This window comes from Cenococcum geophilum (genome assembly GCF_001692895.1).
Source record: "Cenococcum geophilum 1.58 unplaced genomic scaffold K441scaffold_86, whole genome shotgun sequence".
NCBI lineage: Eukaryota > Fungi > Ascomycota > Dothideomycetes > Gloniales > Gloniaceae > Cenococcum > Cenococcum geophilum.
The window spans coordinates 122,777-149,009 of NW_027137644.1; the positions used below are offsets into that span (position 1 = coordinate 122,777).

General features: G+C 38.5%; 4 protein-coding genes across 4 annotated transcripts; 2 read left to right on the forward strand and 2 right to left on the reverse strand.

Moving 5' to 3' along the window:
• The first annotated feature begins 221 nt into the window (after nucleotides 1–221).
• Nucleotides 222–2,751, forward strand: K441DRAFT_670819 (MFS general substrate transporter). Its single transcript, XM_067650332.1, has 4 exons — nucleotides 222–538; nucleotides 588–772; nucleotides 874–1,661; nucleotides 1,718–2,751. Exons 2-4 carry the CDS (start codon nucleotides 606–608, stop codon nucleotides 2,344–2,346), a joined length of 1,584 nt encoding a protein of 527 aa, XP_067496912.1. The 5' UTR covers nucleotides 222–538; nucleotides 588–605; the 3' UTR covers nucleotides 2,347–2,751.
• A 3,690-nt stretch (nucleotides 2,752–6,441) lies between these two features.
• On the forward strand, nucleotides 6,442–7,589 carry K441DRAFT_691193 (opsin-like protein; the record flags this gene model as incomplete). Its single annotated transcript, XM_067652460.1, has 4 exons — nucleotides 6,442–6,484; nucleotides 6,544–6,847; nucleotides 6,912–7,072; nucleotides 7,201–7,589. 4 exons carry the CDS (start codon nucleotides 6,442–6,444, stop codon nucleotides 7,587–7,589), a joined length of 897 nt encoding a protein of 298 aa, XP_067496913.1.
• Nucleotides 7,590–7,919: 330 nt separating this feature from the next.
• On the reverse strand, nucleotides 7,920–10,321 carry K441DRAFT_356371 (isotrichodermin C-15 hydroxylase). Its single transcript, XM_067641348.1, has 6 exons — nucleotides 9,894–10,321; nucleotides 9,687–9,837; nucleotides 9,575–9,634; nucleotides 9,258–9,524; nucleotides 8,843–9,208; nucleotides 7,920–8,789 (listed from the first exon to the last, which is right to left on the reverse strand). The coding sequence occupies exons 1-6, from the start codon at nucleotides 10,230–10,232 to the stop codon at nucleotides 8,113–8,115; spliced, it is 1,860 nt and encodes a 619-aa protein (XP_067496914.1). The 5' UTR covers nucleotides 10,233–10,321; the 3' UTR covers nucleotides 7,920–8,112.
• On the reverse strand, nucleotides 10,243–10,755 carry K441DRAFT_356304 (uncharacterized protein). Its single transcript, XM_067641347.1, has one exon. It carries the CDS (start codon nucleotides 10,666–10,668, stop codon nucleotides 10,411–10,413), a length of 258 nt encoding a protein of 85 aa, XP_067496915.1. The 5' UTR covers nucleotides 10,669–10,755; the 3' UTR covers nucleotides 10,243–10,410.
• Between the last annotated feature and the right edge of the window lie 15,478 nt (nucleotides 10,756–26,233).

Genomic DNA, 26,233 nt, shown 5'->3' on the forward strand with positions numbered 1-26,233 from the left:
GAATAAGGATATTTGCTGTTGTGAATGCTGAAATGCGCGGAACTGGTGATCAAAGGAATCCAATATTCAATGTAGTTAACGTGGTATGAGCATGATTGCAAGACATTGCTTTTTTTTAGTCATCAATCTCCATGAAGACTTCCAGTCCCTGATAGCGACTAGACACTATTCTGAAGTATTTAGTGCTCGACCGCAGTTTGAACGCACCACTGAGTCCTCATCAATATTTAGCAATAAACCTAGGCGCTCGAGCTACAAGCAGCAGGCATTCATGCATCACTTTTGCTCAACTGTCTTGTCTCGAATAATGGCGACGGAATAATCGTCTCCTTAGCGAAGTCGTCTTCCCCACCCTTACCTGACATAGTAACGTTATCCCCGAGTCCAGGATACCTCGGTCCCTGCCGAATCCGCTACCACTCTGCTATCAGACCCTCGCAGATGGCAGCGGAGGGGCAAAAGAAAGAGGCAAGTGTTCCCTGAAATTGCCTGCCAGCCATGCCGTCATGTAGATCGCATTCACAATTATATATCCCAGGTGAAGTTCACATTCCACTCTCTTATTTCTGTTCTAATTGTGAGGGTAGGGCTCACGACAGTTTTCAATGGCATCAAACGACCCTGGTCTTGCGCCATTCACTGCGACGGCAGAAGATCCGACGAAAGGTGCTATTGATGGCAGTACAGGTGCAGAGACCGATAGGCCTGTCGCTCCGGACCAGTTTGATGAGAAATTCGAAGCAACCAAGTGGGAGATTTGGGCATATTACGCGTGAGCAAGTTCCATTGAAATTCTCTACTGTACCCTTTCAATTCCACAAACAATGACTGGCCTTGGAGTAACACTAGATTATTTTGCTAACGCACAACCAGCTACTACATTGGGAACAATGGCTTAACTCTCTTCAACTTCGCTCCAACCGCCTTCCAAAACCTTCTCTACCAAGCCGCTGGCGACAGCGAGACCCTCTACTTCGCCGGCCGCAATAGAAAAATCGATAGCATTGTCTTACTTTCTAACGGAATATCATTTGCTATCCAAATAGCTGTATTTCTCGTCATCGGTTCCTTTGCTGATTTTGGCTCCTGGCGCCCGAATATCCTCATCGTTCTGTCCATAATCGCGTATGCCATCGGCTTCGGGTGGCTGGGTGTACATACAGAGGAGAAATGGCGAATCGGATTGGGATTATATATAGTCGGACTGATTGCATATCAGACCACACTTACGTTTTGGACCGCAGCCTTCCCGGGGCTAGCAAGAAATACCCCAGCATTAAGGGAGAAGGCTGAGCAGTACGCAGAAGGCATGATTACAAGGGAAGAATACGATTTCGCAGACAGCATGAAGAGGAATGAGCTGTCCAACACCGCATTTTATATTCAATCGCTCGGTGAGATTGTCATCTTGGCTGTGATTGTAGGAATTATGTTTGGTTTGAACGTAAATGCGAGCACAGCAAATAACAATTGGGGCCTCAGCGCGCTGATAGCATTCGCAACTGGCGTATGGATTCTCCTGAGTCTCCCGTGGTTCATAATGGAGAAAAGAAGGCCGGGACAAGATCCGGGGACGAATATTGTGCTGGCTGGATGTAAACAGCTTTGGGTCGCTATCACACAAGTTTGGAAGCTGAAGCAAAGCTTGTTTTACCTAATCGGTAAATACTTTCCTATGATGTTAAGAGACTTTTGATTGACACTAATTACTTCCCAGGCTATTTTCTCCTCGGTGATTCTCTCAATACGACCGTCACCGTTATCGGAACTCTCCAAAATAGTATAGTCACCTACAATAGCCTTGAATTAACCTACCTCCTTATCGTTGGCATCACCGCTCAGGCGGTTGGAATATATTCTTTTTGGTCCGTCCAGCGCCGATACGGCCTGCCCACAAAAACGATGTTCAATGTGGTCGCCGTTGGCATCATCCTTCTTGATGGCTGGGGCATGATCGGTATTTGGAGTCAACGCTTCGGCTTCCATCACGTCTGGGAAGTCTGGGCCTACCAAGCCTTTTATGGGCTTTTTGTGTGTCCGTGGTACAGCTATTCCCAAACGATGATCTCAGAAGTAACGCCCAGAGGCAAAGAGTTTTTATTCTTCAGTCTTTTCAGCATCATTGGGAAGACGAGCGCGTTCATCGGTCCTCTGGTTAGTAGTGCTATTATTGACGATACTGGAAATAACTCGACTCCGTTTTATTTCTTATTTAGTCTTAGCTTAGTTAGCTTTATATTTTTGCTGTTCTTTGTGGATGTGAAGAAATCTAGAAAGGAGCAGGAAGCATTCTTGGAGGAAGAAAGCATCAGGAGGAAGGAGGTGGGAAACAAAGCCAACGTATAGCTGAACTGGTGCTGAGATCCGACGTTTTCACAACGGATACGTAAAATAAACTTTGTCAACACATCATCTCGTCTCGACTCAGAAAAGGGCCCGCGAAAAGTTTCAAGTCTTCCACACTGTCATCTGTCATAAAGAGTGCCGATGATGTTTCCCATGTAGCGTCATCTTGCGTCCGTTGGGGTCTAGCGAATCAATCAGGTGAGATAATAGCTACAGCAGTATGCCGTGTTGTTTGTTCTTTTGGTTTTATGCTCTGCTCGTATTTGTTGAGATAAAGGGAGCATTTATAACGGCCATTCAAGCTACAATATTTCCCTTACAACCGAGTGTCATAAGCATTCTTAATGAATACCATTCGGTCGAGAAGAAAATATATTTAGGGTAGATTTAAACGTTCGATTTGATAGGCCTCTAGTTAATACGGAGTCCGTGGACTTCGAATTTCCTGTCCCATGTGCTAATTATATCAACATGCACTCGGTGTTTCTTACAGTCGTGTTTTGGAGTGCCTTGAGTAAAAAAATTCGTCAGAGTTTACATACAATGTTCAACTTGTTCCTGAAAGTGGTGATGTTCCCGAATATTTTTCATCACTGAGCCCTCGGGACATCCTCGGCTACCTAGCTGTGTTCATCCACGGTTTACCAGTAGAGCTACTTCCACCTTCACAACTGGAATTTACAGCATGGGAGGCTCCCGGTAAACCCCCGAAAGTAAAAACGAAACCTTTCATCCCACCATTCATCGGCCTTCGAACTTTGACAGAAATCGTACGTATCTGTACTCGTCCATCCGTCGACCAGATTTTCAAGGGTCAAATGAACCTGGATGACCTCCTTGACGCAGCTATCAGCATTCTACTAGATGGTCCATATGCACTTCTGTTTCTTGGCATCAGGACCTCTTCGAAAGCCTCGAAGATGAATTCGTCTGTGGTCGTGCTTACGGAGTCAGCCGAGTGGCAGTAGTTTCAATGGCTAGATATAACCCTAGTCCTTAGTCTCGACTACCAACAAGAAGAAGAGTGAAACCATGCCTGGCCTGCGTCGTATTACGACAGTTACATTCGGAAATGTTGTGCAGCAGTGACGGAGCCAATTCGCCAAGAAGAAATTGAAAACACAAAAAACAATATTTGTAACGTAGGAGAGATTTCACAACATTCATGCTGATCAAACCATGATAACCTCCTTACGGGCGGCAACACAGGCCCAGACCGCTCACCTTCACCGGATGTCTCACCCTCTGCAGCGAGCCTTTCTGGCCTATGGCTCGGTCACATATGCCGTACCGCAAGTCACGAACTAGGTCACTGTTTCAGTATTGATCACTGTGTGTACCATGCGTGTAATATGCAAGGCTCCGCGTCCATAACCGAAGACGCGAGACAAGCTCCATACCTTTGTCCTATTGATTCAGTCAAAGCCGAGATTGCTACAGGCATGAGTGCCAAGAGCGCTACAAAGCTGTGATTAGGCTTGCGACGAGCATGAAGATGTCCATTCGTTCGTGGCACTCGCAGCATGGCTTCATGCTGTAATGAATAGTGGTACAATTTGAGACGTCGGCCGAAGAGAAGTCACAAGAAATGCATTGTATACGTCAATGCGGCATGTACGCCTCCGGAGCGTGCTGGCCAAATCTGAGCTGTGCCGGCTTTAGGTGATAGGAAGAATGGTTTGAATTGAGTAAAAGGCAGGGATATGTGTATTTTCGTTATGAGATTGAGTATGGCAGTATCCCTTAACCCGCTGAGGTGCAATGCCAAGCTGCACCGAGAACAAGATGGGGCTGTTCTGTGTGTAGGATTCCGTTCTGCACGACAGGGCCCTGTTGGGAGGAACACCTGGCAAAGCTCAACTCTAAGGACTAACCTACAAATATATATATACATAGAAATCACGGGTTTGAATAACTTCACGTCGCTGCAGTTCTTATCACAGTGGCCAAGAATCAAGTCAAACGAGAGCCTCTAATTGGCTAATCCTTATCGATAACCGAGAACTAGAGTTAGCGAGTTAAGGGATAGCTCTTTGATTTAATTAGACGGGAAGAGAAGTCGTGGATCCCCCGCAACGGTGGCGTCCACACGGTAGGTGGCCCGTGCGGGAACACCAGAATCAGAAGTACGCTCATCACTTATAGATTCAATCAATATATTTTTGTCAACCATGCTTTCTAATGATACTTCTAATGATATAGACTTTGTCCCACGGACTTGATACCATATTCCACCAACTCGGAGGGCCAAACAACCACCCCCGAAGCCCTGGCTGCTGCCCGCATTCGAACCTCCACGGGTTGAGGATTACGACTCCTGTGGCGTAGATCCTATTGATTCTATTGGCTAAGCCTTATCGATTACGTGCGGGCAATTTTTACCATTGCGGGGGCACGAAAAGACTTTCCAAGGATACAGAGCCAGAGACGGAGCCTCCCTGCTCAAGAAGTGTAATTGTTAATGCAGACAAATAGATCAGGATCATTACGGCTTTACTACTTTACTGACGAGCTTCGATTAACAAATTAGAGCATGTGATACTTGGGAGATGATTATCTATTACGTCATACATTTTCTTTCTCTAGGGCAGCGTTGGACAATTTTCTAAGTCAGGATTTCCATCCTTAACAAGTGACAGTAAATGCACATGGGAAGGCTTTTCCCAGCACGTGTAAGCGTTACGAAACCTGCACTCAAGGCATATAACGGCTGCACTTATGCGGGATAAGAATCGGCAGTTGATTTTTCTATCAAATGACAGCACTTAAAAGCGGAGGCCCTGAAGGACTGGTATGTGAACATCGGCGGATTTGATTGACTAGGTATCAATTCGGCAGATGCATAGCACCAGGATGTTCGCGGCTCATTCGGATATTCTGGGATCAAGTGTTCGGATCTCACGGCGCATGTTTGGGTGAAAATGATTGTGGGGTAAGATTTGAGACGCTTTACATTGGCTAGTGTAAGAATTGTATCTTAATTGCATTAGTCTGTATTTGCTCAGAAGACCGAAGAGGTTTTCAGGCTTGGCCTTTGGAATGAGGGGCAGGCTGCTTTGAAGTAGGATTTGGAGAAGATTGACGGTGTGCAGCTCGATGCCTATGATTTTGAGTTTGTAATGCTCGGATTCTCCGCTAAGTTGACTGGATAAAAAGGTCCACGTGGATAGCAGGCCTGTGGTGTGACGGTGTGACGAGTGGACTGTGCATGTTGGACGTCGGGAAAAGGTTGTTCGCCTCGGAAATGGGCGGCTGCAATGCTGCAAATCACTCGCCCGCCAGCGAATCAAAGCACACTCTAGCAGTCGGTCACCAACCTTTTCTGCCCCCTCCTCAATGAGTCACCATTTTCTTCATGAGAGGACAGACAACTAACAGGATCGCTGTTTCCCACTCGACTCTTCTCCTAGCTCACAGTAGCGGAAGGCTAGGCCTTCTTCTGATGCGATTGAACAGGAGTTGGGACTGGGACATGTATGCAAGAGGACCATGTCGAGCACAGCTACCCTCGTCTCCTTGGACGTGAAATCAAGCTCGCCAGGCTGCAACGCTTGGACTGCACGAGGGTCAAGCAGCATCGGTGCAATCGGAGAGGTGCGCATGAATACCCTTGCTTCCTTCGCCACAGGGCGTCCATTGTTCTTCGATTATCATCTGAGGCCGAACCAACCGACAACACCACCCTGGCTTGAACGTTGTCCATATGACAGACAGTGGCAACCAAAATGTTCAATGGAAAACATGTTCTCGATGGCATGATCCGATCCACTCACTATCATTCGCTGGGGTATTGAGGGTGCGATGGTTTGATGCACGGTCTGCCGATAAGGTTGTTGAAGTGATTCCACGGCTTTCTATCTTGGCCTGCGAGTGGACAGGCTCGATTTTACATATGATGAGATGATCATTTGAAGCGATTTCATATGACCATGTTATGTTCTAGTTGGTGAAGGGCCGACCCGTCTTTCCTATCAGGCTCAAATACTGCTCATCCCGCGCTCAAGAGTATTTCTTAATCTACTGGCCACATAAGCTGCACTCGTGAATTGGTATACCGTAAAATTGCAATAGTTTACATTCGTATCGAACAATAAGATGTATCTCCTCCAAAGATCAAACGATGCCATCAAGATTAACAGTAGGTCTCTTGGGTTACTACCGTCCCAGAAACAGCTTGATAACCAAAACAAATCACAGGTGATATAGTAAATGGGGCGCATGCGGACATCCACATAACGACCCATGGCTCAGACGTGTATTGGGCATGGTGTTCACTAATGGGGCTCTGCACGATCCTGTTCTTTCTCTGGGCCCAGATGAGGTCCGAAGGCAGCCGTCTATTTCATAACGTTGCAGCATTTACTTCACTCATTGCAGCGATTGCCTATTTCACCATGGCATCGAACCTGGGCTGGACCGGCATCACCGTTGAATGGCACCGTACTAATAGCCACGTCGCTGGAAACACCCGCCAGATATTCTATGTGCGGTATATTGAGTGGTAAGTCCTGGAAGGAAGAATTTCTGAGGAGGTGGCGCTTCTTTGTGGACTAACAAAGAGTAAGGTTCCTTACCACGCCGCTCATTCTTTCGAACCTCTTCTTCGTAGCTGGCATGTCGTGGCAGTCCTTGGTTCAGGTAATACTTGTATCCTGGATCCTCGTTGTCACCCGTCTCGTGGGCGCTCTCGTATCTACGACTTACAAGTGGGGTTACTTTGTATTCGGTATGCTGCACCTCCCTTATTCTGCCTTACGCTTTTCTGCCCTTGAGCGTGTCGTACACCGCTCCGATCGATATGTGCTCTTTTTTTCAGTTCCATACATCCTAAGTTAATGGCTATATCATCTACAGGCCTCGTAACGTACATATACATTGTATATGAGCTCCTCTTTAATGTCCGCAACCATGCCACTTCACTTGGAAATGATATCCGTAAGGCGTATTTATTTCCCGCCGCGCTAGAATCCCTCATCTGGCTCATATACCCAATCGCGTGGGGTGTATGTGAAGGCGGTAATGTCATCGCGCCAGACTCTGAGGCTGTCTTCTACGGAATTTTAGACATTGCAACTATCATATGCATTCCAGCCCTGCTGCTTTTCAGCCTTCGTGACGTCGATCTGGCTAGACTTGTTCCCAGTGGGCCCCGGGCCGAGGCACCTGTGGAAAAGGCAGCACACCAGAACGGAACAAATGGGGCTGGTGGCTTAGACTCATCAGAAGTTGCGAACCCCGTTTGAGCCGGACGAAGTCGAGATTGGAGAGGTCTGAATAGCGGAAATCCTCTTTGGCTTTTTTTTGATGCGCAATCTGTATGCGCAATCCAGTCGCTTTTATACCCCGCATACTTGACAATGCCTGCAGGATGCTTCCACATTTACCATTTGTTTTGGTCGAACTTCTGTATTTAAAGTAGCTTCTCATTATCGAAGAGCAGCTCTAATAAGAAACATAATAGCGGCTTAATTTTTCTTAAAGAACACCAGAAATCATTTGTATCGTGAGACGGAAACTTTAATATAGGTATTCGGATTCTTTTAGCGATATTTTGCTTCTCTGTAGTTGTGTGCGGGTCGTCTGGATCTAAAAATAGGTTGAAATCGAGTTCTAACGGAGGAATATTTTAACTGGCCGCGTTATTTATTAGCAAAGTTGGAAATTAGCATCAAAATTTGCACTATACCCGAAGGAAGCAGTAGATTGGAAGTATATTACGCAACATGATATTTTCCCCAAGCCGTATATTTCCTCTCTAAAATTTGATTATATCTCATGCGCTTCACAACCCTTGACTCTACGCGGCCGGAATTGAATGAATGGACCATCCTTCACACTTGTTAAATGATCAACAAGTTGGAACTCCTTTACCCTATGCCTCCCATCAGTGGCCCCTTCAGAACCTTCACCTACCCTTCCTAATGGACCATCTGGGCGACGGAAGTCCAAGTTCCAAGCAACCATGGCTAAGGCATTGCTTATCTCCATATAAGCAAGTCCTCGTCCCACACAGCCCCTTGGGCCTAGAGAAAATGGGTTAAACGCAGCATGGGCGAGCATGATATCCCCTTCTGAGATATCGCTACTCAGGATCCAGCGTTCAGGCTTGTACGTGTACGAGTCTGGGTAGTAAGCCTCGTTGTGGTGGATAGCGTACATGGAAGTTCCAACGTCGCAGCCTTCGGGGATGAACTCGCCATCTATCACCGTGCCTCCTTCTTCAACCTCACGCCACATCGCCCCCCCAGCCGGCGGAGACATGCGCATAGTCTCATTGATGCAGGCCTTCAAGTATGTGCATTTGGTAAGTATGTCTCGAGAGTTGATTTGTGATACATTAGAGAAGTTGTTCCGGACTTCGCTCACTAGTTTCTCGTAGCACTCCGGATATCGGGTGAGGTAGAAGAAGGTAGATGCCAACACGGTAGACGAAGTATCGGAGCCTAATAAAATATGTTAACGTGTTCTAAGTCTGGTGGCTGGCAATATGGCAGACCTGCAACAACTAAGAACTTATTTTCGGACCACAGCTCCGGCAAGGAGAAACCTTTGCCAGTTTCTGGATCCTTAAAGTCAATAACAAAAGAAAAGAGATCTTGCTTTGCGGTTTTCCCGATTTTAGCGCGTTGTTCAGCAAATTCTCGTGTTAGGTCAAGGAACTTCTTCCGCAGGATGTAGCCCCTTGGGTAGAATATCCTTTCTAGCCTGAGCTTGGCTAACTCGGGAAATTGGGCGTAGATGCTCGTACGGATATTAGAAGCAGCAATGGCATCGATCAAGAAGCGGTTCTCCTCACGGATCTGCATCTTGAAGTCTCGCCCGAAGCCAAATTCGCCCACGACATCGAATGTAAGGTGATCACCTATTACATGTCAGCATCTTCTAGTGAAATTTGTTGAAAAAGAACTCACTATACGTTGACATATTCTTAGGTGGTGTCCATCCATCGTAGTCTGCCTCAATGCCTTCCTTCAGCCGTCCAATATATATGTTGATGTGGTCCATCAGAGCTGGCTCGAATTTCCGAAGGACGTCATCAGAGAGGCCTTGGGCGAGAACTCGGCGCTTGTGTCGATGCATAGCCTTGTCAATCGAGGTATGAACGCTGAACGCACCTGGGGCTGGGATAATTGCCAGGTATCCTTTCGATTTCTTGACATGCTTCGAGTGATAAATATCTTCACTGGTTAGCCAGATTGGATCGCCCTGGACAAAAAATTTATATTACCATGAAGTCCCTGGCTTGAGTTGAATAGAAGCCGGTTGGGTCCAAAGCGGACGATGTCTCCTTATATGGTGTTATCATTTAAAAGCTGCTATTGCTCACTCATATCTCTTACCATAACGCTGGTGGGAACTCCACATGCATAGCTGGAGATCTCCTCTATACGCATGGTATGCGGCATAAAAGTCTGTAATCTTCGCCAACCAAGGGCCGGGGTACTTGGCAAGCGGGTGGAAGGTAAGACGATAGACGCATATGGCTAGGATCTAAGTAAGATGTGAGCACGATTCATGACAATTGTTTGTTGAAAAGCGGCCAGTACTTGGAAGATGAGTACACTGATAAAAGTGACTATGAGGAAGCAGATGTTCAACGTCACAGGGTTTCGATACTCCGGCGTCGAGGTATGTAGAGAAAAGACTGGCTTAATTGACATATTACGGTATGGAAAAGTAGTGATTGCAGCAAGTAATTTAGTGGTGTATCTCCAAGAGACGTTTTGAAGGAGCGCATTGGAGTTGAAGTTCTTCCCAGAGCGCAGGCAGGGAGATAAGTGCATTAAATGAAATTTGGTCTGCAGGTGCGACCTAGGTCGCTGCTCTGAGACTCCCACAGGGGAGTATCCTGATTGCCTATCTTGCCTGTCTGCCCTTCGTACCATGCTTCCATATTGTTGTAGATTGCCGTTAGATGTCGTTGCCTGCCCCCCTAGCTTCTTACTGCCCTGTACGTGTATCCGTGTCACCTGCGGTCCTCCTGCTTGTAGCCAATCCAGCCCTGTTCTAATACCCTCCCTAGCCTCTATCCCCTATCTTCCTGCATCCAATAGCGCGCTCAACCTAGTACTGGCCATAGGGGTGTACTAAGCCCCTATAGCCGAGTACCCGCGCTGCCGACGTATTAGAATATGCTAGGTGGATTAAGGTATAGAGGGAGTAGAGGGCGGTTTGGATAAGAGGCTTGTCGTAGGCCTTCCGCCTGTGAGGTGTACACGGTTTGGCTGCGTGTAGGTGCGTACGGTATATCGTTATACCGCATAAGAAGGGGGTCGCTGCCGTAGGTGGATACCGTGATTCGAGTGTACTAGACGTGTACATGAAGACGTGGTAGTCGTGTTCGTAGGCCTCCGCTGGGGCTCACCCTCCCAGCAAGAAAACTCTTCGCACCACCACCACGTCGCAGCGCCGGCGCTGCGCAGCCGTACGCACGTCTCTGCGTTTGCTCTAGTAGTCTATTGGCACGATCCTAATGAAACGCCAATAGTAGCTGCTAGGTTCCCGGGCTCCACCGCGTGGAGGTGCAGAGGCCAATTTCATGGAGCCCTAGGGGAGATGTTATTTTAAGATATTGTCAAATATGAAGGGTAATGATACAGCCATGATTCTCAGGCTCCCTGAGTACGGCAAAAGGAAAGCTTTAACAGGGCCAAAGCCCACAACAGCTCGGCAGTACAGAGTTTCCCGTCTGACGTTGGAGAGCCAACACAGCCACTGACATGACAGCCGTCCTACCGTACTTTTTGTCAGACTTGGCAACAAGCAAACTGTCAAGCCCGCTTTGACTACTACGGGTACCTTGCACATCGTCACGGACTTTTGGAAGTGTTTTGCACGGGTGCACCTACCATATACTTGTCCATGCGGGCTTGACAGTTTGCTTATTACCAAGTCTGACTTCTGTAGCAGGCTTTCTCTGCCACCCTCACACAGATCCGTACAGGTAAGGTGGCCCTTAAAAGCTACCTCCGTAGGATCAAACGTGCGCCTGACTCGAGGTGTACGTGCGGGGACGAACAGACAGGACGACACGTCCTAATCGAATGCCCCAACTTCAAGGATCTGAGGAAAGCAGTCTGGCCGTTTAATAGCCAACCTCAGAGCTATAAATCGATCTTGAACCTAGTATGGTTAGCAAAGAAAGCAGCACAATATATGGTACAAACAGGCCTCCTAGGGCAGTTTCTGGAGGCCAGGAACAGACTTGAAGTGACCAACTGAGTCTCTCTCAGTGGTCACACGCGACATTGGCGGAAGACGGACAGCATCAAAGCAAGAACTCTAGGCCCGTAAAACAGGCCCGGCTCCAATATACGGTACGGAACGGAGGTAATTTGTGTACTCACTACTTTTTGATTATTTAATTTCGATCATCTCCTTTGCACAGGAACTTACCCTGCTTGCATATATCCTTATAATTGTATTGCTCTGGCGTTCGATTCTCGATTCAGACTTGGCGATTTTAGGCGTTTGCTTCTCTCCTGGGCACCGTACACCTATAGCACGTGGTAGACAGGTGGGTGAGGGCCTCACGGAATCACTGCTGTAGGTGAGACGGGTGATTACCCAGGATCTACCTCTGTAAAATAGAAGACCCGGCATGGCGCCCTTAGGGCAGCTAAAACGGTGTATGATTTCAAAAAAAAAAAAAAAAAAAAAACAAGACTTCTGTAGCAATGCGTGAGCCTTAGGATAAAATCCTCGCACATGCACGACGTAGCGGGACGGCAAAGCCAAAATGTACTACTTTAGCTTACTACCCACGGCTCTTCCTAGACTGGTAGGCGCCATCGTCTGTGACTATCTTGCAGTTCTGCAACTAGTTCAACCTTTTAAATTCTCGACAAAGCTACAGAAAGAGAAGCTGCCTTATCTTAGTAAGCGACTCAGCCGGCAACCAAGACAGTAACGTGGGTGACAGGGTTTTGACGGTTTTGAACATCAAAACTTTAAGCGAGAGGACACAGACAAAGTTTGTATGGGAAACCTTAAAACCGTCAAAACCCATCACCGTCAAAACCCTGTCACCCACGTTAATAGGGTTCTTTAACTTTAGTAACTTTATAATAAAGTCCCATAATATTGTTTCCTATAAACATTCTAGTATTTTAATAGGTTGTAGCCCTCTATATAGCCTATGCCTCGTTAGTTTATTCTATTAGCAATCTAGATATTTGTCACGGGACACCCCCGTGACACCTTACACACGTCCACCTGTTTCCACCGACTTAGCAAACTAGAGACTGACCACGAGACGGCAATTTGCGGCAATCTGACGGCAATCTGCCATATTCTGCCATATTCCGCCAAGTTCCACTAAATCATGCCAAGTTCTGCTAGGACCACCACCTAAATCCTATTCTGCTCCGTGCATATATTAACTAAGCAACCAGGCTAACAATATATACCCTTTCTCCCCGTTTTCCTGCCTTTTCTCCTTATATAACGTTTTAACTTCTTATATAGTTTATATACATAGCTTAATAATATCTACTTTGCTATATATTATCGCCGCTTATACTTACTCCGTAACACTATATTACGTTAACTTTATATACTACCTCTAAAATATAGAACAACCCTAAAGCCCCTATAACGGCCGCTAGTATTATATCCGTACTTTAAAAATAACTAGTAGAAATATAGAAGTCTTTTATAGACGCCCTTATATAAAACCAAGCTACTTTAAATTAATAATAAGCTAAATAAGAAGTATAATACTAGCGATTAATTAAGAACCTTTAAGAAGAAATCCGCACACTTAAGATGCCTATGTTAGGGCCTTAAGACTAAATACTATCTCTAGAGATAAATACGCAGAACGTAAGCCCTAAACCTATAGTAGCTGTCTACCCCAAACTAACCACTGCACTATAACAATTTAAATAACTATTAGATTCTCTAGTATTTACTAGTAAATAATAAAAACTCTAATTATTTTTAAGCTAGCTTAAAAATAAGTTAACTAGTAACGCTAACCGCTACCTAACTAAAGCTAACTAACTCTGTTACGCCCTAAGTTAACTAGGAGGAGAAGTAGCTAACCTTATTAAACCTCTTTAGCCAAATTTAGTATAAAGCATAGTTGTACTTCTTAAAGCTATATATAGTAACCTAAACTACTAAGCTACCGCTTAGAGAAAGATAAACTATATAGCTTAAGGAATAAAGAGTTTCCTAATATACTTCTCCAAATTTAACTATTACGCAAAAAAAAATAGGCTGGAACGACTCCGTACTAGTTAATAGCCTTATTAAGTCCCTAAGCCCTAAACTAAAAACCTCCCTAATAGGCGTAGACCTACTAGGAGCCCTTAATGCCTATATAAACGTTATTAATAAACGGTATAATAATATACTACGCCTAATAACAAAACACGCTCCTTAATATAATATAACAGCCCTATAAACGTCCACTAAGTTATCCTAGTTTAAGCACCCCAACGCTATAGATATTAACACTAGGACCCTAAAATACACCTTACTAGGGTCCTCTAAATAAGAACGACGCATTAAGCTAGGCCTCTACTTTAAATATAAAAGTAACTCCTACCTCTCTAACTACTATTCCGCCCCTTTTTTTTTTTTAAAAAAAAATCTATAAACAGTTAACGCTAGTAGCTTACTGCCCTAATCCTCTAGCTACCATCCCTAATCTTTATCTAGCTTTAGCTTAATAATTAGTAAGTACTATTTGTAAGGATAAAGCTCCAACTAACGTCCTATAAGAACCCCACCCTAATTACTTCTAAAAGGAAGGTCCTAAAGCTAAATCGCTCTCTAGAACGGCTCTGCTATAGAATCTCGTTAAACGCATTTAATATTATAAACTCTAACTCTTAGGACCATAGTATAACTATTAACTACCGTCTTTGGCAGAATAGTTAATAGGTTAATACTTAAATCCTAATTAATACAGGAGCTAGTAGTATAGGATTTATTAATAAGGTCTTTATATAAGATAACGGTTTTACCCTAACCCCCCTTAACCGGCATATTAATATATTTAGATTTAATAGTAAACGCACTATCTTAGGCCGTATTACCTACGTAGTATTCCTAAGACTCTAATACCTAAACCATAAAGAATTAATTAAACTTTTTGTTACTACCTTAAGTCACCTAGTAATCTTTAGATAACCCTAGATAAAGCTATATAAAATAACTATTAATTAGGACAACCTTAAGCTTTTATTTACCGCCTCCTATTATAAGTAGAAGTGCCTTATAACTTACTACTTAAACCCAGAACTAAAATTGAAAAAATCTACCAGGATCCACTAGTCTAAAATTTCTATAACTATCTACCCTATACCTGAGGAATCTACCAGATTCCACCAACTTAGAAATTTCACTAAATTCCACCGACGTAAGGAATCTACCAGATTCTACTAGTATAAGAATTCCACCGACATCCACTAAGGATCTAAAAACTCTACTAAATTCTATAAGTTATTACTAAGTACTGTACTGCCCTAAACTAAGTAGAAGATTAAGCTTAGTATATAAAACTACTAGAAGAACTAGTATCCTACGATAAAAAGAATACTTAAAAAGCCTAAACCTAAATCTAATACTAACTCCGTACCTAATACTAAACCTAAACCTAAATAAGAAACTATAGACGATCTAAACAAGCTTAGCACCCTATATATCCGCATAATTAGAGCTACCCCGTTAGTATAACTTACTAAAAGACCTAAACATATAATCTTCGCTATCACTATAGCTAATATTAAAAAGGCCTTAGTACTAAAGAAGCACACTAACCCTACTATAAAGGTATTAGTAGAGTACCATAACCGCCTAGAAGTATTCTTATAGAAGGAAACTAATAAGTTACTAGAATACCAATCATATAACTATAAGATTGTACTTAAAGAAGGAAAGCAGCCTAGATTTAGACTCCTATATAAGATATTCTAAAATAAACTTTAAGTGCTATAAAAGTATTTAGACAAGAACCTAAGTAAAGGATTTATTAGAGCAAGCTCGTTACCTATAGCTATACTAGTAATCTTTATTAAGAAACCTAGTAGCGGCCTATACTTCTATATAAACTACTAAGCTCTTAACGCCATTACTATTAAGAACTAATATCCAATCCTATTAATATAGGAGACATTAAACTAACTAAGTAAGGCTCGCTACTATACAAAGCTTAATATTATCTCTGCATTTAACCGCCTCTATATAGCAAAAGGAGATAAATAGCTTACTGCATTTCGTACTTAGTATAGGTTATTTAAATACTTAGTAATACCATTTAGCCTCACAAATTCTCTAAGCTTGTTTTAACATTATATAAATAACACCCTACGTCCCTACCCAGATATCTTCTATACTGCTTATATTGACAATATCCTAATATATAGTAATAACCTAACCAAACATTAGAAATACGTTAACTTTATTTTATAAGCCCTATACGGAGCTAGTCTATAATTAGATGTAGATAAATATAAGTTCTATAAAACGGAAGTCCTATACCTTAAACTCCTTATTTTTATAAACGGTATATAAATAGACCTAAAGAAAGTCAAAGTAATTATAAACTAGTAAAAACCTAAGAACATTAAGGATGTAAGAGCCTTTATAGGATTTGCTAATTTCTACTAACGGTTTATTAATAACTTCTCCGCCCTAGTTTTACCCCTTATTACTCTAACCTAAAAGGATAAAGCTTTTATCTTTAATAAGGAATATAAGAAGGCCTTTACTTATCTAAAGGTTATATTTACTACTATACCTATACTCTAATACTTTAACCTAGAATAAATAAGCGTTATAGAAGCCGACTTATCTAATTACGTTACTAGAGGTATTCTATCTTAATATAATAAAGAAGGAGTATTACACCCTATAGCATACTTCTTAAAGTAACCAAGCCCTACTAAATATAATTATAAGATCTATAATAAAAAATTGCTAGCTATTATTAGATGCTTTAAGCAATGGTAACCTAAACTAAAAGGCGCCGGATTTCTAATTAAGGTCCTTAGCGACTATAAGAACCTATAGTACTTTATAACCACAAAACAGCTAAGTTATTATTAAGCCCGCTAGTTAGAATATCTATTACGTTTCCAATTCTTAATTATATACCGCCTAGGCGTCTAAGGTTAAAAGCCTAATACCCTAACCTAACGCTTGCAAGACGCGCTAGCATTAAAAGAAGTGCGCTCTTACTAAAATTAAACCTTACTTTATCCTAAACTATTTAACCCTCCTACTAAAGACCCTACGATATACGTTCTTAAAATAACTAATTAAATAGATTATAGTTAACGAATACCTAAATAATAAGTTTATTTAAGAAACGCTTAAGCTAATTTAAGATAGCGTTAGACGCTCTAAAAAGATTTCTTTAAGTAAATACGAAGCTCGCGGAAACCGCTTATATTACTAGAACCGTCTAGTTATCCCTAATTATAATAAGCTTAAGCTTAAGCTCCTTAAACACGTATATAATCTACCTGTCGCCAGCTACCTAGGCTAAAAAAACCCTAGAACTACTTTAACGGGAATATTACTAGCTAAATATGTATAATATAATATAAAGGTACGTCTCTAGCTGCCACACCTACCGATAAGCTAAAGCCTCATATAAAACGTATAACGGCCTTTTAAAGCCACTGCCTGTTCCAGACTAAAGATAGAAGGATATCTTAATTAACTTTATTGTTAACCTCCCTAAGAGTAGAGGCTATATAAATATTATAGTAGTTATAGACCAACTATCTAAGATAAGACACTTAATCGCCTACCCTAATATATTAACGCCTATCGTCGCCTAACTATTCCTAGATTATATATAGAAACTCCATAGACTCCCTAAAACAATTATCTCCAATAGAAGCAGCTAGTTTATCTTAGCATTCTGAAAAAAACTAACTACTTAACTCCGTATTAAAGCACTATTATTTACTATATATTACTTAGAAATGGATAGTTAAATAAAACGCGTAAATGCTATAATAGAATAATATATTTGGATATATATATTATATTTATAGGATAACTAGATTAACTGGCTTATATTTACCAAGTTTACTATAAATAATTCCGTCTTAAAAACCATGAAAGTCTCCCCGTTCCTAGCTAATTACGGCTAGCACCCATAAATGGGGTTTAAACCCTTTAGTAATGTTTCTTACCCCGCTTATTACGCCTTATAAGTTATAAAAGCAAATAAATTCATAGAAAAGATAGAGGAACTATAACAGTTCCTTACTAATGAGATAATATGGGCTTAATTTGTCTATAAAGCCGCAGCGAATAAGAAATAAACCCAGCACCGGCCTATTAAATTAGTAATTTTGTTTGGCTAAATACAAGAAATCTAAACACGAAATAACCTGTTAAAAAACTTAATTAGAAGAACGCTGGCCCTTATAAGGTTAAGAAGGTCGTCTTCTCTTACTCCTACTAATTAAAGCTCCCTAATACGGTTAAAATCCACCCTATATTCTATACGTTAGTCCTCTACCCTACTACTTTTATATTAAATACCCTGCCTAGATAAATATAAGACCTTCCCTTACTAGTTAAAGTGAATAGTAAGAACGAGTATTTGTTAAAAGAATTAATAACATTAAGTATAATAAACGGAAACGCTAATATATGTATCTTATAAAATAGAGAGGCTTTACTAAGCCCTTATAAGAACCCGTTAACTCTATAGAACTTATATAAGCCGTAAAAGACTTTTATAAACTCCACCTAGAACTACTATAGCCCTATCTCGCAGAAGCTTAAGTCTAAAGGAGGGGTACTATTACGGGATATCCCTATAACACCTTATATACATCTATCTGTTTCCACTAACTTAGCGGGCTGGAGATTAACTATAAAACGGCAATTTGTGGCAATCTAATGGCAATCTGCTATATTCTGCTATATTCTACTAAGTTCTACTAAATCCTACTAAGTTTTGCTAGGACTACCACCTAAATCCTATTCTGCTTTATGCACGTATTAACTAAGCAACTAGGCTAACAATATATAGCCTTTCTCCCCATTTTCCTACCTTCTCTTCTTATATAACGTTTTAACTTTTTATACAGTTTATATACATAGTTTAATAATATCTACTTTGCTATATATTATCGCCGCTTATACTTACTCCGTAATAATATTCCTTTATAACTTATCTTGCTAGTTTCTAGATTCCTTAAATAATATACACCTCTTAGAGTCTTAACACTAGTCCTATAGCTCTATTATATCCTTAAGTTATTCCCTTATAGAAATCTTTAATAAACTCTTCTGTAATTCCCCTTGGGATATATATCCCTTAACTCGTTAAATTAGGCACGTAGGTTATTGATAAGAGCCTACCAATTAGAATAATAGGATTTGGTAGCCGTGCTTAGGAATACTTAGTGTTTGCATACGGGCCTTCCCCTTTACTCGCCCTGACGGGTTAAGGGATAGCCTCTTAGTATTTATATTACTCTAAGTCTGGATCCTTATCCTATACTTCTTAAATCTTCTAAAACTATATACTCTCTAGTGCCTTATAGGTCTATTCTTCCTTAGTTACTATAAATTTAGAGTAATTATATCTAATTAACCCGTCCTTATCTTTTGGTAACATAGCTCTTAATAGTTTTTTTAAAAATTATTTTGCAGTTCTGCCTTCCTGTTAAGTATATCTACTTTTACGTTTTTAGTACCTTTAGTATACTAAATTTTAAAATAGTATTCTATAAGCATTTCTACCTATCTAATCTATTTTTAGTTAAGTTTTTTTAGTTATTAAAAACCCGTTAAGTTCTTATCCTTTATATTATTATTTACGTCCTATAAATTGTGGCCCGTGCGTACTAATTAATAGGCTGCATTCCTAGGCGGTTAATTATTCTACTGTATTACTAAAAGTCTTAACTAAAGCTACGAATATATTTAAATATTGGTATATATTATATATAGACACTTATTCTTTAGTATTAAGTTAATTTACATACTCTTACTAATACGGGCCGTCTTCATATAGAGGTATTTAACAATTAACACCTATACGTTGTTCTTGGCGACCTTTAAGGTCTCTTAAACTCCTTACTATTACGTAATCTCTTTACTATATTACTAAAAGCTTGCAAAGCTTCTATAAAGAATAGCTTAAATAGCTATAAGGAGTCGCTATTATTAACGTTAGAAGGAAGATTCGGCTTGCTATAGGTATTTTCGTTCTTAATAGGAAGATCTTTAAAATTAGATAAGGCTAGGACTTGGGAGAAAGGTTTTAAGACTTCTAAGACGCGTGTTTTAGGTATTAGATATAAAGAACAAAGTCTATATTATTACTTTCACGATTACGCAGTATAATTATAGTATATTTAATTAATAAAGCTATATATTTACAACTTTAACACAAAGAAGTTTTAATATTCTTGACCGCGCGCACGGGCCGCATTTTATATCATATCGACAATGTAAAGAATAATCCATTTTAATTATAAATAGCTTTTCTATATCTTATAAGAATTCTCTTTATTCCTTAAGTACTATAACTATACCTAATAACTCCTTATTATAGATATTATAGTTTAGTTCTAGTAGTGTTATTTTTTTAAAACTATAGTATATTACTAGATACTGTACGTCCTAATACATCCGTTTTAACTACTATCGTTAGTAGATTTTAAGGCTTAGATCTTAGGTAATATAGGTAGTAGAGTTATAAAAGTGACCCTAGTTATAAAGGTTTGCAGGTTTTGCGAACAAATTTCGTCTATACGCTTTGCTTCGTCTATGCTCTAACACTCTAATGTTTAAACCCTTTATAACTAGGGTCACCTTTATAACCCCATTACTTACATTAAATAATTTCTTAAGTTCTTAAAATAGCTTCTTCTATTTATTACCCTATGCCTAAAGTTTCTCCTTTTTTATTAGTCGAGTAAATAGCTTAATATTCTTTAACTACTATATAATAAACCTCTTATAGTAGTTATAAAGCCCTAAGAATAATCTTAACTATATAATGTTCTCTAGTTCTTACTAGCTTACTATAGCTTTAACTTTCTTTAAGTCTATACTAATATATTCTAGTTTAATAATAAATTTAATAAAATTGGTCTTCTTTGCAAAGAACTTGTATTTCTTAATTACTACTAGTATTTATTCTTCCTATAGTCTCCTTAAGACCTATTTAACGTATTCTCCGTATTCTTCCTTAGTTATTAAGTATATAATAATAATAATAATAATAATAATAATAATAAGGTGTTCTCCTAATATACTATTAATTCGCTTCTAAAACGTTACTAGTATATTTATAAGTCTAAATTATATAACTAATAGCTTATATAGTCTTTTCTTTAACCTAATCCGGTAGTATACCTATCTTAGATCCATCTTTATAAAGATTTACATATTGCCAATCTTGTCTTAGATTTTGCTAATTAGGGGTAAAGGATATTTAATTGCTTATAGTTAATATATAGTCTAAGCTTTCTCCTATTCTTTAGTATGAATAGTATTAGATATCCTGCTAATAACTGCAATAGCTAGATATACCTCTTTTATAGATTTTCTTAGATAAGCTTCTTAAATGCTCTTAACTCTTCTTTAATAAGTTTATAGATTAAAATTTTTTTAGACTAGTTCCTAGTTCTAATTATATTTTATAGTCCTATACTATATATTTTAATAGCATTTTACTTTTTAGGCTCTATAGTTTTTTTTGCCGTACTTATAGTATCTCTTTAGTATATAACTTAAGCCTCGCTTAGTTTCTTTGTATATCGCTCTAACTTAGTACTATACTAATTTAGTTGCCTTTTATATTTTACAGCGTTAAGTATCCATAATATTAACCTAATGTAAGAGTATATATATTAGATCCCACCACGCTTATAATAAGTTCGCAAGTATTTTATATCTTTTGAGCTATATAGCAATATAGAGGCGGGATATATTATATTTAATTTATAACTAAGGCATTTCTAATACTACCTTATCTCTATACTCTATTTATCTATATTAGTTTACCTATACTTTTACCACCTTTCTCTAACTAGTAGGGCCTACTATTAACTCTTATAACTTAGTTAATTAGTTCCCTTATAATAGTCGCGTCCTCTATAGAAATTATTGTTTAAACTTTAGCCTTTAGTCCTCGTTAGCACTATACTATTAACGCCCCATTATTCCACTTAGTTTGCTCTATTAGCGTTTTAAATTACGCTATATAGTCTATAGCTAATGCTTTCTATACAAGTTTATATAACTTTTTTTTACCGTAATTGCCAATTTTAGATCTCTATATATTTATATAAGTCTTTCTACGAATCCGTCCTATATTTAAAATGTATATTAAACTTCTAGGTTATTTATAGCTAATCTATTAGTTTATATCTTTGTAGGATAAGGTTTAAACTATTTTAGTACCAGTCCCGTTAGGAAAACCCTATATATACTATTTAGTTAGTTAAAGTAGGTAACTTAGCTCCTTTATACTGTATTTTAAGTTTTATTTACGTAAGGAACCTATTACGGGACTCACACGTTCTCACGTCTCTGCGCGCTTTGACGTTCTTAACCCGTACTTACGTTCGTCCCGAGACACCTACGTATGTTCCCCTATAACCCCTATTTATACCCGTACCTAACCTGTTCTATTTCTGCATCTAAATGTCTTTATATCAACCACGTATAGTTACGCGTACGTAGCCTTCTTCAATTACTACCCTGTTTAGTATATTGTATTCCAGCTCGTGCCCACTTCCGTAACAGAACCCTTTAAGCTTTAATATTTCTCCTAAGAATTGCTTAATTAATAGTATCTTTATCTTTATCGTTCTAAAGTTATTAAGTTTCTTTTTAAATCCTACTTAATTAATATTAACGCGATCTATAATCTCTCTAAGTTAATCTGTTATAACTATCTATAAATTACCACTTTTCCCTATATTTGTGTCTCCCTAAGATCTAAAGCTTAACCCTCTTAGTATTATTATAGGTATTATTATAGTGGTGTAATTTAGCCCCCTAGATTTAATATCTAGATTAGATATAGCTTTAGGAGAGCCTAGGCCTTCTATAGTTATATAGATCGGTTTAAAGCCCTAAAGTCTTTAATAACTTAGATAAGGCCAATAAATATATAGTTTTCCTTTAATATACTCTTTTCTTCTCTCTTTACTAATTACTTATTTACTAACCAATTTAAACTAACTATACCGTAACTTTCTATCTATAAGAGCTTGTACCCTTTTATATATTTTATAGTATTTTATATAGATATAACGGCAAGCTCTTTAAACTAGAAGTCTGGTACTCTATATATAGGAGGTGTATAAAAACGATCTAAAACTACGAAATAGAAGAATATATAAAAAGGAAGGCGAAGAAGTATAGATATATTAGCAACTAGTACGTAGCTACCGCTATAGAAATAAACTAATAATACTTGCTAAGCTCTTTATATAAGAACGATAGTTAGTAAATAGTAATAGGAAGGCAAGTACGTAGTATAATAAGATGGAGGATAAAAGGGAGGACTATAGTATACTAGGAATAGCAGAGAAAAGTCTTTTATATTTTGTTTACTATATTTACAATAGTCTATATAATTATTCTCTCGTTTATAAAAGCTATCTTTAAATTTATAGAAATAATGGCGATAGTATTAGTAAAGGGATTATTAGGGATATTAGGTCTATTCTATAATAATAATAAAGGCGCTAAAAAGGGAAAGGAAAGTAAGTAGCTTATTAAACTATAAAGCTCTCCTAAACTAAGGCCTATAATACTAACTCTAACTCCTGTAATATTAGGGATTAATAACTCTTAATAGATAGAGAATAAGGGTTATAAGGTCTACCTATCTATATTTAGAGAAATTATAGGCCTACTATTTTCTGTTAGATTACTAATAAAATAAGGCAAGGTATATATTATAGCCCAGTTTATACTAACTTTAGGAACTTTTAAAAACCCTTATTTTACGGAATAAAACATATTATAATTTATTAAATAGTATGAGAAACTATATATTTAATATTATATTACAGACAATAAGAAACATTGAGAACTTCTAGAGTATTATAACTATTAGATAGGGATATAGATTTAAAGCCTACCTAGAGGCAACTCTCTTCTTAAGAGCTACAAGGGTATTATATACTAAGTTAATACCCACTATATAGGTATTAAGGTTTTTAGCTACTATACTAGTAATTATTATAGAGTGAGTATAAGTGACGATAATATATTGCAAGGTAGATATTATTAAGCTATATATATAAACTGTATAAGGAAGTCAAGACGTTACGTAAAAAAGAAGGTAAGAAAACGGGAAGAAAGGGTATATATTATTAACTTAGTTGCTTAGTTAACATGTATACAGAGTAGGGTAGGATTTAGGTCCTAGCAGAACTTAGTAGGATTCGCGTTTTAGTAGGACTTAGTAGGATTTAGTAAAACTTAGCAGAATATAGCAGGATATAGTAGAATACGGCAGATTGCCATTAAATTGCTATAAATTGCGGCAAATTATAGTTTTATAGTTGGTCTCTAATTGCTAAGTTAGTAGAAATAAGTGGACGTATATAAGGTATTACAGGGGTATCCTATAATAGTACCCCCCCTTTAAACTCGAGCTTTTATAAGATAGGGCTATAGTAGTTTTAGGTAGAGTTTATAAAAGTCTTTTACGGCTTATATAAGTCCTATAGAGTTAACGGGTTCCTATAAGGGCTTAGTAAAGCCTCTCTATTTTATAAGGTATATATATTAGTATTTTTGTTTATTATACTTAATATTATTAATTCTTTTAATAAAGTACTTATTTTTACTATCTACTTTAACTAGCAGGGGAGGGTCTTATATCTATCTAGGTAGGGTGTCTAATATATAGGGTAGTAGGGCGGAGAACTAACATATAGAATACGGGGTGGATTTTGACCATATTGGGGAGCTTTAATTAATAGGCGTAAAAGGAGACAACATTCTTAACCATATAAGAGCTAGCGTTCTTCTAATTAAGTTTCTTAGTAGGTTATTTTATATTTAAATTTCTTATATTTAGCTAAATAAAGTTACTAATTTAGTAGGCTAATACTAGGGTTTATTTCTTATTCGCTATAGCTTTATAGACAAATTAAGCCTATATTATTTTATTAGTAAAAAACTGTTATAGTTCCTCTATTTTCTAATTAATTTACTTTTGTAACTTATAAGGTATAATAGGTAAGGTAAGAAATATTACTAAAGGGATTAAAACCTATTTATAGATGCTAGCCGTAGTTAGCTAGAAATAGGGAGACCTTTATAGTTTCTAAAACGGAATTATTTGTAGTAAACTTATATTAAGAAGCGGGCTTCGGTACTAGGCGTAGTATATTATTATACAGTTTATTAATAACGTTTATATAGGCATTAAGGGCTCCTAATAGGTTCACGCCTATTAGGGAGGTTTTTAGTTTAGGGCTTAGGGATTTAATAAGGCTATTAATTAGTACGGAGTTATTCTGGCCCATTTCCCTTACGTAATAGTTAAATTTAGAGAAGTATATTAGGAAACCTTTTGTTTTTTAAGCTATATAGTTTATCTTCCTTTAAGTAGTAGCTTAATGGTTTAGGTAACTATATATAGCTTTAAGAAGTATAACTAGGCTTTATACTAAGTTTAGCTAAAGGGGTTTAATAAGGTTAGCTACCTCTTCCCCTAGTTAACTTAGGGCGGAGTAAAGTTAATTAGCTTTAGTTAGGTAACAGTTAGCGTTACTAATTAGCTTATTTTTAAGCTAGTTTAAAAATAATTAGAGCTTTTATTATTTACTAGTAAATACTAGGGGATCTAATAGTTGTTTAAATCGTTATAGTATAGTAGTCGGCTTAGAGTAAGTAACTATTATAGGTTTAGGACTTACGTTCTGCGTATTTATCTCTAGAGATAGCGTTTGGTCTTAAGGTCCTAGTATAAGCATCTTAAGGGTGCGAACTTCTTCTTAGAAGTCCTTAATTAATTACTAATATTATACTTCTTATTTGGCTTATTATTAATTTAAAATAGCTTAGTTCTATATAAGGGCGTCTATAAAAGACTTCTATATCCCTACTAATTGTTCTTAGTATATAGATATAATACTAGCGGCCGTTATAGGAGCTTTGGGTTCGTTTTACATATTAATGGTAATATAGGTAGTTAATATAATATAGTATTACGGAGTAAGTACAAGCGATAATAATATATAGTAAGGTAGATATTATTAAGCTATATACATAAAATATATAAGGAAGTTAAGACGTTGCGTAGAGAAAAAAGGGTATATATTATTAACTTAGTTGCTTAATTAACATATATACGGAGTAGGGTAGGATTTAGGTCTTAGTAGAACTTAGTAAGCTTCGTATCCTAGTAGGACTTAGTAGGATTTAGTAAAACTTAGCGGAATATAGCGGAATATAGTAGAATATAGTAGATTGCCGTTAGATTACTATAGATTGCGGCAAATTGCGGTCTTATAGTCGATCTCTAATTACTAAGTTAGTGGAAATAGGTAGATGTGTATAAAGTGTTACGGACATTGGGAAAATATGGTACCCTTTTAATAGCCTTAATGGTTGGTGGTTGACGCAATTGGCGCGCAGTTGAGGTCATTTGGCAACTCGACCGACTAGCCTATATCGTGTTTTTTTGACACGCAGCCTATACGCAGCCTGCGCGCAACCTGCCAGTAATCTGCGCCATTAGTAACTACAATTATATTTACCTCTTTTATATTAATAGCATATTTTAAATAAATAAAAGCTACTTTAAAGCTATTTATAAGGCTAGCAAAATAAATATTATTATTTTAGATAATTTAATATAATATAGCGATGGTTCTCTTCTACCTATCTACCTATTAACTTACCTACCTACCTGCATCGC